At 37.0% G+C, this 13,848-nt stretch overlaps 1 protein-coding gene across 1 annotated transcript in view; it reads right to left on the bottom strand.

Moving 5' to 3' along the window:
- The window catches only part of LOC140228841 (putative neutral ceramidase C), a 103,786-nt gene extending 91,391 nt beyond the window's left edge, over positions 1–12,395 (bottom strand). Inside the window, exons 1-8 of the mRNA XM_072309114.1 lie at positions 12,264–12,395; positions 9,048–9,200; positions 7,950–8,126; positions 6,716–6,843; positions 5,069–5,146; positions 3,787–4,009; positions 2,883–2,969; positions 2,094–2,198 (exon numbers count right to left, since the gene is read on the bottom strand). Coding sequence (XP_072165215.1) covers positions 2,094–2,198; positions 2,883–2,969; positions 3,787–4,009; positions 5,069–5,146; positions 6,716–6,843; positions 7,950–8,126; positions 9,048–9,200; positions 12,264–12,395 — 1,083 coding nt within the window. The remainder of the gene's footprint in view (positions 1–2,093; positions 2,199–2,882; positions 2,970–3,786; positions 4,010–5,068; positions 5,147–6,715; positions 6,844–7,949; positions 8,127–9,047; positions 9,201–12,263) is intronic.
- Between the last annotated feature and the right edge of the window lie 1,453 nt (positions 12,396–13,848).

Genomic DNA, 13,848 nt, shown 5'->3' with positions numbered 1-13,848 from the left:
TTGCAGCACACCTAGGGTCCTTACATGTATTCAGTTTTGGGTGCACAAACACAAGTAGACTTTAACTTCGGCTCCCCTGATCATACAAAATGGAACAAGATGGTATACATCAGACAGACTCGTACTTGAAAGCCTCGTAAATGATGCTTTATACGTATGAAGACTGGTTTACAGTGAATGATTACAAAAGATGAGAAGCAAATACTGATGCATCACCAAACCCTTGACATGCACACACTGGTCATCAAAATGAATGTGCAAAATTTGTGAATAACGAAGTACAGATATGAGTTGCTTGTCCCTATGTTTGTTAGTTGTTGTTGTTCCCCCCCCCCCCCCCTGACATTACATCTGATCAGGATGGTGTGGTGATATGGGTCTTGGCACTAATTCTCTGACTGCTTCCTATGAATTTCCAGGCAACCATTTTCAATTAAACATATCCCCAACTATGACCTAACCAAAGGTTATTGAGAAAACACATAATTTCTATATTTATTTTTTTAATCCAAAACAATTATAGCACCACTGTTAGCAGTGTGCAGTGTGATACATTAGTAGAAATAAATTCCTTGTTTGTTTTGCAGGAGGGTATCAAACTAATGAGTTCAAAGTCCTGAAAGACCAGAATTATGTACACACGTTGGGAAAGATAAATGTGTGTGAGACCATCATTCCCCTTAACTAATGAATGCCAGAATCACCAAAGGATGCAATGGTTGAACTGTCTACACAAGCGAATTGCTGTGCAATAATGGATATTTAGTAAGTGAACTACTAGTATTTCTTCCAATTTTTCACAGCCTTGTGTTTTCAGTATTTCTCCAGAGACAAAGACAACAACAACAACAAAAAAAAACCAAAAAAACAAAGATAGGTAGTCAGAGCAGCATTGTATCTATAACCACCACACTGATTTAAACACAACAAAAACATACGTACCACAAAAACTTCACATAAAATGGCATCCTAGCTTGTATAAATAGATATGATATACAGTCTGATATGATTAGAAAGCCAATGGTGATAAAAAAAAAAAAATCTATGTCTTCAATGACCTTGATGCTGCAGTTAAAAGGAGACAAGGTTGTGCATACCTTGTGTAAAAGTGAAGAAACCTGTACCATCAGTGCAACCGGAGGCAAAGCTATACCCCAGGGCGGGGGCACAAGTTTTAACCTGGGACGGAGAGGTCAGTGATCCTTTGTACATTGAGCTGACATGCACCTCCCCCCTCTATCCTTCCTTCATATCCTTTTTCTTTTCCTTCTTCTTTGTTTGCTTACCTGCTTTTCCATTGATGTTCTCCTATTTTTTTTTTCATCCTTATAGTGTCATAAGAAATATATACCTGACATCAGATATTCACTACTTTATCATATCATCCAATTTGTCTCATCCATTTTAGCCCACTTCAATCAGAACTGCATTGAGTCCGTAATTTCTTCATGGGCAAAGAAATTAACTGTATACCCCATGTATTTTGCGAGCCTAATTTTTTGCGAATTGGGAATTCCCAACAATTTAACATGTGGTTAAATTCAGAAGCATTTACATGTAGTAGTGCAATGGACTGAGAAATTTGTATCATTCACTTACGTTTAGGAAGAAGTTGGCACATCTGTTCACACAGTAGGAGCCACATCTGTTCACACAGTAGGAGCCATTAAGACCTAGGCCTACCCACGGTACTAAATTGTATCATCACGCACCTTGTTCATGTACTGTGTACTGCATACCAGTGCATGTACGCGAGTGTGTCACATTCATGATGGGATCAGAGTTGATATTGGGATTTTTGTGTTGTTACCAAATTCACGAATAGCACCCGACTTGCTAAACTCATGAATATTAAAAATACATGGCGTATACAGTAATAGGGCCTATATGTCCAATTTTCAAGTACTCCACAGACATTAGTATTCTATATGGTTCTCATTATGCCTACAGAGAGAAAATAACATCTATATATGAATTATGGCATGGATAGCCAAACCAAATGTATCAATCACTTCTAAGTAACGGTAAAAAAGCATTTTTAGGTAAAAAAAGGGTAAAATCTGGAAATAAAGTAACATGACCTTTGACCTTACCACTGAGCCATCCTCCATGACGACCTCGTAGTCAGACATGTTGACAAACTGATGTATGGAGCCAACTGATCCAGTGATCATCTCAGTGGCAGAATCATACAGGCTCTGCATTGGGAATCATGAAATATCGACGACTGATAACAATATTGATAATGATCATTGATTACAATACTAACAGTGGCCGATCCAGAGGGGCTGCACCGGGCGCACGCCCCCTCTTTATTTTTTGTTAAAACAAAAAGAAGAACAAAAAATAGAAAAAATGTGGAGGGTGCGTGCCCCCTCTTTAATTTTGTAAAGGCACCCCCCCCCCCCCTTAACGAAATTCCTGGATCCACCCCTGACTAATGATATAATACAGTCAAACCTGTCTAGAGCGGACATCCAAGGGAGACAAATACAGTGGCCATTTTTGACAGGTGGTCACTATACACATACTCTTTTTTTTTCCTAGGAGGAAATTGTTTTCAGTGGTCGTATACGGCAGGTGGTCACTATAGACAGATGGTTGCTAAGACAGGTTTGACTGTAATAACAACATGACTGATGATAATAATAATAATGCACATGTTTTCTTTGGCTGTTTATTTTTGGAGGTATTATGCATTATGTGCAAAATATGTCTAGCAGTGTGGTTCGTGTTTCATTTATTTTAAATTTCCTTGATAAAACAAAATTATGATATTGTTACTCCAACAACTCTAGACTACAGGGTTTTGGACCAGTTTTTGAACATGCATGCTCCCTCATGATGAAACAATTATGAAGTGTATGGCATACAGAACTTACCACTGCCTTGTCGTGCTGCCTTTCACCAATGATCTGAGTACTCTCAAACATGTCTTTTCCCGGGCCGCTGCCAACACACATCTGGGCCTGTGGGTAATGTGAAATCATTGATGCAAATTGTTGCTTTGTGATTGCAGTGGTTGACACTTACTGTACCTTCCGCTGTTTCAAGATGGATGTCTGGGCTCAACCTTGCGTATTATCAATCATATACTTTTTTTTTTTTTTACAGGTAGACTTGTGGCTTTGACCAGCGAATTGTTCTTTTCTGTTTTGGACTATGATGATATGAGCCAAATCAAATTGTGTTGTTTATTTGTAACCACAGTGGCTGCCACTTACTGTACTCTTAGCTGTTACAAGACGTCTGGGTGCAACCTTGTATACTGTGAAATGAGGAATGGTCACATGCATTTTAATTTCACAAATTTTGCGACAGCCAAGAGTCACGAAATTAAAATTAAGGTGAAACTTCTTGTCTTCTCTATATGCATTAAATGCCAGAGGCACTGCGAAAATTTGATGGCGTGAAAAAGGCCATTAGCTCCAATTTGCAAAATTTTCTGCCGCAAAAATATCATGTTTTTACAGTATATTTATTGTTTACTTTTAATAGTAGTTTTATGGCTAAGACCAATGAATTGAGTTTATCTGTTTTTGATTATGATGCTTTGAGCAAAATCAAATTGAACTGTCTTTCTTCAATTACAGTGGCTGTCACTTACTGTACTTTTAGCTGTTACTTGGTGTCTGGGTGCATGCAATTGTATTTTGCGTATATATCAATTGTTTAATAGTACTTTTGCGAGTAAGACTTGCAGCTTACACAGACCAATGAATTCAGATTCTCTGTTTTTACTCTGATGCTTTACACAAAATTAAGTCAAGTTTCCAAGCTTCTCACCCTCCCATTACAGGTGCTGGTTTCATTGTCGCAAGGCAGTCCAGTGTCCATGCAGCGCGGGCCATTGAGGTTGGGCGAGACATCACCCTGGTTGCTGTTGGGAAAGGCAGCGATAAATCCCGGCTCATAGTACCTCTCCGTGAGGTACGAGGCGTAGCCTTTGTTGTCACTGCTGATGAGGTGGTTGGTGTTGTTCATGCTCACAGGGTGAACGGGAAACCAGCTGGATGGGTGGATGGTAAACCAAAGTCAAAATGAGTCATAGAACTTGTGACATATTAGTGAGATGTAAAATTGTAGCATCATAATTTCTAATATCACTATCGAAAGACTATATTATATCACAATTAAAGGCTGATATTAACAGTAAAGTAACAACAAGATGAATTGATGACTATGATAAACAAATAATGATAATAATATTACAAATAGTAATACATGCTATTCTTATTTAGTTTCTGTAATCATTATTATTATTATTAGTAGTAGTAGTAGTAGTAGTAGGAGTACTATATTATCAGCTACATCATCATTCTAATATTTCATTTACTGTTATCATCACAAAAATATCAAAAATAATAGTGAAGATAATACAATTTATGCTGGTGATGCTACTTCTACTAGTACTACTAGTAATAAGCATGACAATGACAAAAATACTACATGCTATAACAAGAACAATTGTGATTAATGTGTTTATCACAGAAGTAATTATGAAAAATCATGATGTTTTAATCATATTACTAAAAAAGTACAAGCTTATTTTTACATATACTGCAGCTGATTTGACACATACTTGGTTTTATTCATTCTAAAACCTTACTACATAAGAATTATCAATGTAAATCAAATAAGTTATTCCTTCAGCTGGCTTTAATATCAGAAAATCTTATAGCATCTCCCTCCACGTTGCCGATTTTCATGAACTTATGCACTACTGAACACCGAGATCATTATTGCAAGTTCAATTGACCATTAATGAGCAACATACTGTAATATCTCCACAGTTAATTCCATGCCCATTTGAAATAGGATCTACATATGGTGGAGTAATTCTTGTCGCACATTCCAGACTGGATATACAAAAAAAAAACCAATAACAACAACAACAAAACAAAACAAACACAATAAAACAAAACAAACAAAACATGTCTGTAGTTAACACCATATGAGAAGCAGAAAGGCTTTAACTCCATACAATTTGTGCAATGTTAGCACCCTTCTGCTTCTGGACAATAAAATCAAGTGATTGATTACAATCCTCATCAATAATGCGGCTCACCTGATGAGCCCCAGATCACTCTCATTTTGGTTGACGAATTTCACAACAGTCATCATTGTATCTGTGTTGCCCGAATACCTGTGGAAGATGAAAGTCATTCAAATGAACTTGCACACCAGGTGAAGAGTGTATGATTCAACAACTAAAGACTTACAAAACTGTTTGATTTGGTTTGGTTTGGTTTGGTTTGGTTTGGTTTGGTTTGGTTTGGTTTGGTTTGGTTTGGTTTGGTTTTGGTTTTGGTTTGGTTTGGTTTGGTTTGGTTTGGTTTGGTTTGGTTTGGTTTGGTTTGGTTTGGTTTGGTTTGGTTTGGTTTGGTTTGGTTTGGTTTGGTTTGGTTTGGTTTGGTTTGGTTTGATTTGATTTGATTTGATTTGATTTGATTTGATTTGATTTGATTTATTGTTGATAAATTCTATTTGACTATTTTCATTCAATGAGACTTGCCTGTCTCACAATACCAGGGTGGTTCTTCTACAATGCTGCAAAATACAAACAAAGTTTGATCTCCACAAAAACAAAAACAAAATGACAGAAGCTGAATAATTCATTAAAGGCATTTTGATCTTCAATTTCCTAGGGAGGGGTATATCTTATAATAGCATCTTGCAAATAAGGATGAGGGCATAAATCATTTACTAAAATCATATCATTTATCACATGTGCCTTTTTGCACTCTGAAAATATTGTCTGATTATATTTTTTTCTTCACATATAATAATTTTTGATATACATACAAAAGTAAATGAAATGACTCATGTTCATGCCAAGCAAATGATACACTGATAATGTTCTCGAATATTGCATTATTTCCCAATTCATTATTCTAAAAATCACAAAATACAAAAACACTAAACATAATATATGTATCAAGTACCAAAGTGTGATATCATAGTCATTCATCACCACAGCACAGAAACTGGCTCTAAACAATTTCAATGTTGCCTGCATATCTGTGTACACAATGGTTGATAAACAGCAATCACACCCAGTTCCAACCCACTGCATGAAGGCTAGCTTGTGCAATTAAGGACATCTTTTTTTTTTTTTTTAACCAGTATTAAACTATAACAAAAGACTTTGGTACTCTCTACAGGTTGACTTTGTAAGCATATAGAGTATCCTAGAGCATCTTGAAATCACAAACCAATGTATACAGGTAATCTATCATGATTATTCAGATGGGGTGATAACAACTGACAGATACATATTTCAAAACACAACATGAAGGAAATAATAACTACTAATATTCAGTTTAAAAGTACAGGTGTTATCAATAGACTTGATGTCATTATTACCTCAGTTATGTGTCTTCAACTGTGTACTTCAGTTTCAGTTGTCATCATGAATGGTGAAAAAATATCCACATCTTTAACCCATTCGATACTAAATTCTGATATCTCCATAGACTTAATGCGCAGGCCACCAAATTACAATATAGAATGGGTAAAGTAAATACTGTTGTGACTTCCTATCAACTCCCCTCTCCAATCCAAATTCCGACTTCAACCCCCCTCCCCCTAAAAAATGGGGGGAACAACAGTGATATTAACAGCCTGCAGATGAGGGTTTATCATAGCGATCTCTATTTCTTTTAACATTGTTTCATCACTGGTTACACAATCAACAACTTGTTACAACACTCACATTCTTTTTTCTTCCTCTGGATTATTTGCATACGCCGTGGGACTTCTGTTAATGTTACTGTTGTACAGATCATCGGCGTTGACATAAATGTTGCCATCCACCATAGCTGCATCAGCATTTCTAATACTCTAAAAAAGCAAATATCAAATTTTTTTCGTCACACAATTAGGATTCAGGACCAGGTCGGAATCATGCAAAGTTTCACTGGACTCTAGAAGTTTTTAGCAACAAACATGAAATCTGGAATATTTCTATTTCTGACCGAGAAACAAAAAGACATTAGTAATAAAACTTGTAGAAAATATTGCGCATTAACATGATTAATTTGTTATACAACAAATGTCCCCTCACCATGCAAATCACACAACCATGTACAGAGATATCAAAGGCACTGTTAGAGACTAATATACTTTAGATAAATTACAAACATGCATGCCTCTTTGGTGTGAGTCTATATGAAAGACCTTAGATCTCATTTAATGTATAGATATGTGATACTCTGAGTGTTCTAAGAAGGCTCCTCACATGCACAAGGTTTAAATAACATTAAAACAGAAAGACACCTGTAATGTCATTTTGAGGTCTTGATAATTATGATGTCAAACATCATAACTACACATTATTGATATTCTATTTCATCGCATAAGTTTACTTCAAAAAGACAATGCAAAAAGCCTGATTCAATGCAATTCCATAGTATGTTCAAGTTGGCTTGAAATGAACAGAATGATATCAAACAACAGAATGGTAAAGGTTTTCTCAAAATATGACTGAAAATAAGACAGTATAGAAGTTTTCGGGTTACATAACTTTTCACACCACTGTGATACTAGTATTGCATAATACTGTACAAATTCAATGCAAAGATAGAATCTCCACCTCACGTCTCTTGCTGACTTACACACAAATTTTCACTAAATTCCTTTGTGTGACATGAATTTAAAAGAAAGAAGCACTTTTCCTTTCCATTAATCTTTGGTTGTGTAGCAAACACCTAGCAATAATGATTTGGGTTGTTGTTGTTGTTGCTGCTGCTGCCGCTGCTGTTGCTGCTGCTGTTGTTGTTGTTGCTGTTGTTGTTGTTGTTGTTGTTGTTGTTGTTGTTGTTGTTGTTGTTGTTGTTGTTTGAGGAGAGGGGGGGGGGGGAGAAGGGTCACAGCTGCCAAATCATCAAAAGGAACCATGACTTCTGCAATATGATCCACACAAAGCTCTAGGAAACAGCCAACCCTACCTGGACTATCCCCTGGACGATGCACTCATGACTGATGTTGACAAAGCCCAGGGAGGTGAAGGTAAAGGTGAGGTACTGTAAGTAGCCGCCTGGGCCTGAGTGAGTGTGAGTTCCACTCAGCAACACATTCTTCTCGGTGAACCTATCGCCAAACTCGTCTTTAAGTCTGCCAAGCACCTTGACATACAGACAGGAAAAAATAAAGGATGTGTGAAAAAAAATTGTGAGAACCACACAATTATTACATCAATATCTAAGAGTTCAGTTCCAGATCAACTGGAATGTGAACTTGTTGATATGAGGCATTGATTAAGGTTGACTAAATTATCAAATTTTGGCAAAAACGAGTAGTGCACATAAGTACAATAACTGGTGTAACACAATCCCAAATGAAGATAAAGTGTGCAATGGTTATTTTTTATGTTGTATGTGACACAGTAGGTATTGAAATGTTTGTTTTCAATTTTCTCACTCATCAGTTTCTTTCAATGTCTGCTGAGCTATAGTTTTCAATTATTTTAAGAACTAAGCTGGGCGATGAATATGGTGATAACAAATAGAACTTAACTGAAATAAATTTTACAAGGTTATTTGCTAGAACATAATGGTGGTAATCATGTAAGTGCTTTGGTGGGAATAGCTGAGAGAGATTCTGACCCTGAATCAATATACCCACATATATACAACTATAAACATGATTTCAATATGTATCCTTCACAAAATCTTACACTGTACTGTATTGAATCCAACATTTGAATTATTTTGTATCTACACACTGCGAATGAAATATCATTTAGCAATGATTCCTGCAACGAGTATGTACATTACACAGTGTACGTCAGGGGTAATCGATATAATTTTCAGATTTACTGATAATCTATGTGATATTTCCCAACACACACAGAAATTCTTCAGTTACAAGACTTTTAAATCTGTACTTCAACATAATACACTGCCTTGATATTTATAGTCATTTGTCAAGGCCCTCTCCCTGTATGGTGAAAAGAGTCCAGCTGAGCACGCCTCGCACTGTCGCACTCGCCCATTCAAACAAGAGGGCCTTGACAAAAGGTTATGATATTTAGCGATAGGCCTTACATCCAGATTAATGGCAGTGCATCCCATGGCAATATCGACATTGACAAACACGTTGCAGGTGTCCGTGTTGTTGATCTCACAGGTGATGAATGCGCGGCTGTACAGGCGGGTGTGAATTCCGGCTGTCCTCTGATCGGGATGGGCATACCCCATCTGTGTGGGACATTAGAGTAAAAGAGGGGGATGAGAGACTGAAGAACCCCATGAACGGAAGGATGAAGAGAGACCAAGGCCCCATTTCATAAAAAGCTGATATGATAACAACTCTTGCTGGAATGGCAATTGTCATGGTAATGACAAGAATGCAGCTTCCTGATTGGCTGTTGCTATGGGAAGTTGCCATTCCAGCAAGAGTTGACATCCTAACATCTTTTATGAAACGGGGCCCAGAAAAGAGATAACAACCCTTTAGTATCTTAATTACCTTAACAAACAACTTATCAAACAATACATGAATATATACAGATAACAAATATACAGATAACAATTTAGGGACCTGAATTTTCAGTTTCAATTCATTTCGGCAGCTTTTTCAATCAAGAATACAGACCTGTGACTCCTGTTATAATGAAGTACCTGGGACCTGCATTTTTCTTTTTTTTTTATGTATATCATTATCAACTTCATTGTTTAATTCAAATTTATTTCTGCAACTTTTTAAATAATGCATGTGACTCCTGTTAAAATGCATGTGACTCCTGTTATAACAAAGTCCTTAGGAACTGCAGTTTTCTTTTGTTACTCTACTACTTGGAAATCTTGTTGTAGCCGAAGTATAAAGCATAAAGATAAAGAAAACATTTTTGGACCTGAATTTTTGCTTCATTGTTATGAAAATTTTGTTATTTAACCATGTCTGGTATAACAGGAGTCCACTATATAGTGGACAAATGAAAATACTATAATGATATAACATTTTGGTAAAATTAAATTATATATTTAGTATATATATATATATATATATATATATATATATATATATATATATATATATATATATATATATATGTAATCTATAAAATATAATCTTTCTCATCTTTCTCAAGCTAATCATCATGTTTTCTGAGTGACTAATTTAAAACTTAACTGGACAACAGTGTGAGAAAGAAAAATGACCCCCAAATCCTCCAATAGCCAGTCTTGGATGGAGACTAATACATTACTTCAAGCTAACTGATGAATTGGTTGAGTTGTAAACGGGTCCAAATGTCACACACTCTGAAATCTAAGTTAAAGGGATGGTATAGTATTGGTTGAGGAGAGGAATCTGCTTTTAACTTTTTGTGAAATACTTAGAAACCACTTCATGAATGGTATGTTAAAGAGCATAAACTCAAGATGAATTCAAAGTTTACTTAATGAAAATTGGTTTTGAAATGGCTGAGAAATGAAAACAAAAAGTAAAACAATGCAATCCTAATTAAAGGTAGATCATACCATCTATTAGGATCACTTTTTAGATATCTCAGCCATATCAAAACCAATTTTCATTAAAAAAAAAACTTTGAATTTCTCTTAGATTACATGCTCTTTCATTATATCATATAAAAATTTTTCATTTTCTCAAAAAATCATCGAAAACCACTGGAATGTGATGCCCCATCTCAACTGAAACTGTACCACCCCTTTAATGACTGCAAGCCCTATAAGCAGATGTGTACAGACTGATTGAAAGATAGAATAACAAACAGTGCATCAGTGTAGGGTGTAGGCCTATCTATTTATAGGAATGGGCAGGAGTCTTAAAAAAGCATGTTTAAATTCCGGTAGATTGGATGGTTGTGACCACCTTTTACAGTCCTCCCATGCAAGTTTCCCAGTCCCACTGCAAAAATCTAAAGCATTAATAGCTAGCTGCCAGTCAGTGGTAATGACAAATGTTTAGATTGTATACTACGCAAGCCTGGTAGTTAATGAGGAATTGTATACACTCAGACCTTGCACCCTGATCTTGCTTGTTGGTGGACCACACCAAAACAACTTAACAAAATCCTGGCAAAATCTCAATTATCTTTGTTCTCTCTGTAAAGCAGAACTCACAGTGATAGAATAGCATGCAAACAAAAGTATGTCATGCTGTTATTTCATTTCCTTAATAATGTCTATCCATGCCAGTATGGGGCCCGTTGTTCTCTACCTTACTGTATACAGCCTTTTCCCCTTTCCTTGCTTAATACCACACACACACACACACACACACACACACACACACAAAGTTGTGGGGGTTGCATAGGATTTTTTGTAGGTGTAAGACAGCAAAGTTGGCATCAGAGTCATTAGAGTTTTTAGGTGTAACAACATAACAAACAACTCAATTATTTCTCTGGTATCATTTTGCTGAAATCATGCATTCTTTATAGAATGTTAGTTACTTTGTAGACTACATTCATGGATACACATACACCTTCATGTACACCAGATGTCTATGAATGCTTTATATACTTAACTTAGTATTTGAAGTATAAAAAGCAAGACAATGTTCAGGTCATTGCTCTTTCTGTAAACCCATGCATTATATTCTGGACAATAAAATATTTCAGTTGGAGATGGAGTTTGGTATGAAAATGCAAAATTTGTTATGTTCTAGAGTGCTGTTGCTTGATCATGTTGGGACAAATGAGTGAAGTAGAAAATGATACAACATTCCTTATGCTCTATTTTGTTTGTTTATTGTTTTATTTGTTGTTGGTGGTGGGGGGGGGGGGTGGTGAAGACCAGCAGCACCAACCAATAATCGCTCATCTTGATTATGGAATTAATTGTAATTCAGAGCTCTAGAATTCAAAAACTCAACACATTGACTGCATATGCCCTAATTATTCTTGAACATCAAATTCATGTATATCAATACAGACATAACGATAAGAAAATATAAACCAGTAATACTGGCAGTATCCAGTATCTAATAGCCACTCTATAATAACTAACAATAACTGTTGATTGCCAGTGTTGGTTTGTTTGTTTGTATCCTGCGATACTGGGCTTAGCTTCGATTGTTCTCTCTTGTTAGCCTGACCAGACTGCTGAGTCGCTTCGCGACAGCGGCTGCGTGTAGTTACTCTCTTGTATGTCCTTGATTCAGCTACAACTAACCTGAATTTTATAAGCTTTCCGTGAGGCAAGCAGAATTACCATGGAGAAAAAGGAAGGGTTAGTTTATCCCCTACATGTTGATTCTTACACTCCACCTTCCATCTACCAGTAACACGTACGTACCATGTTCACATCTGCAGCGGGCCCGGTTATATCGGCCTTGCCGATTCCGATTCTAAACTGAGGAGTTGCAGCAGAAACGCAGCACACCAGTGCCAGAAAGAAAACCACCAGCCGCGTACTGATAGTCGACATCGTAGTCCAATGACGTCGTACGGTCAGGACAAGGTCGATGACAGTCGGTGATGGTTTGTAGGTCGATGCTGAAACGTTGCGATCTAAACAGTTGGACCAGGGTCACCTCCCTGGTTGGACAGAGTGTCAGGTACAAGTTGTCAAACACAGCATACGGCTTCTACCAATTCGTGTCGTCAGTTCTAAATCTCAACGGTGTGTATACTAGTAGTGGATGCCTCGCTGACAGTCGACCTGTGCACCAGTTCCGCATCACCTCAGCTCAGTGAGACAACAGGGGCGTACAGGGGGTCAGGAGGGGGTATATAAACAGAGTCCTTTGTCGCGTTTTCAACTGGGTATGGTTGTGGTAAAGAGAGCGCGGTTTTCTTTTCTGTTTATGTTCAAGCTTCTTCCCCTTCCCTATTCTTTCCCCTCCCTTGCTTAGTTGTTGTTTTTCCTCTTTCTTATGACTGTGCCACATCAGTTTAAATTAGTGATGTTAGGTCTACTATATAGGCCTACCTCTAGGGCCTACTATGATTGCTAAGCATATCGAACTATGTTATATACATTATAAGAGACTAGACATCATGCGTATAATAGTCTGGAAAATACCCGCCGCCCTTTCCGTTTACCATGGACACACACAATGAAAAGTTTTGGTGATATTTTCCATTTCATCTGATACACCCCACTGATAGATCCGAAGGAATACCTCCTCCCATAGATTCTCAATCCTCCGTTCCCCCACCGCCCGTGTGCGCACTTTGGACACGACCTTTGCCGCATGTGAGGGAGGGTATCAAGTTAATGAGGCAAACTCGGCAATACACTAACCCTTCCACCAGTAGACGGTGATTAACGTTAAGCATATGACACGAAGCAGGTTTCATTATCTTTATCCTACATGATAGTACTTGACATTTGGTCAAAGTGTATCAGCGTTTGGTTTGTTGATTGTTCTCTTAGAAAACAATACTTGACTTTTGTGCAAATGTTTATCCACTTTGGAAATTGTATTAAAGGGATGGTATAGTTTCAGACGGGATGAAACTTCAGCTTTCTAACTTTTTTTGAAGATCATTTTTGGAGATAATGAGAAACCTCTTCTGAGTGCATGGAGCATGTAATTGTAGGGGAATTCAAAGTTTATTTGATAGATATTGGTTTTTGAATGACTGAGATATCCAAAACGAAGTGATCCTAATAAAGGTGGGACCCACCTTTCGCCAGTGTGCGTATGTGTGGTGGATGGGGAATCTATTCGTTTCTATGTATGCATGTAGTCCATATTGATAACACCTTGCCTTTGCAGAAAAATTTCTGGATGATACATTAATCTGCTTTTGTTTACTTCAGTTTTTGCCAAATAAACAAAAAAAGGTTGCACTGATATAGCGATGAAAATAAACAATGTCAATGTCATTTATGACATCTTGTGTTTGTGTACAACATTGAATGAACAGTGTTT

Source organism: Diadema setosum, chromosome 5 (assembly GCF_964275005.1).
Source record: "Diadema setosum chromosome 5, eeDiaSeto1, whole genome shotgun sequence".
Taxonomy (NCBI): domain Eukaryota; kingdom Metazoa; phylum Echinodermata; class Echinoidea; order Diadematoida; family Diadematidae; genus Diadema; species Diadema setosum.
Note: the sequence above shows the minus strand (reverse complement) of the source record. Positions and strands in the feature narration are given on the sequence as shown.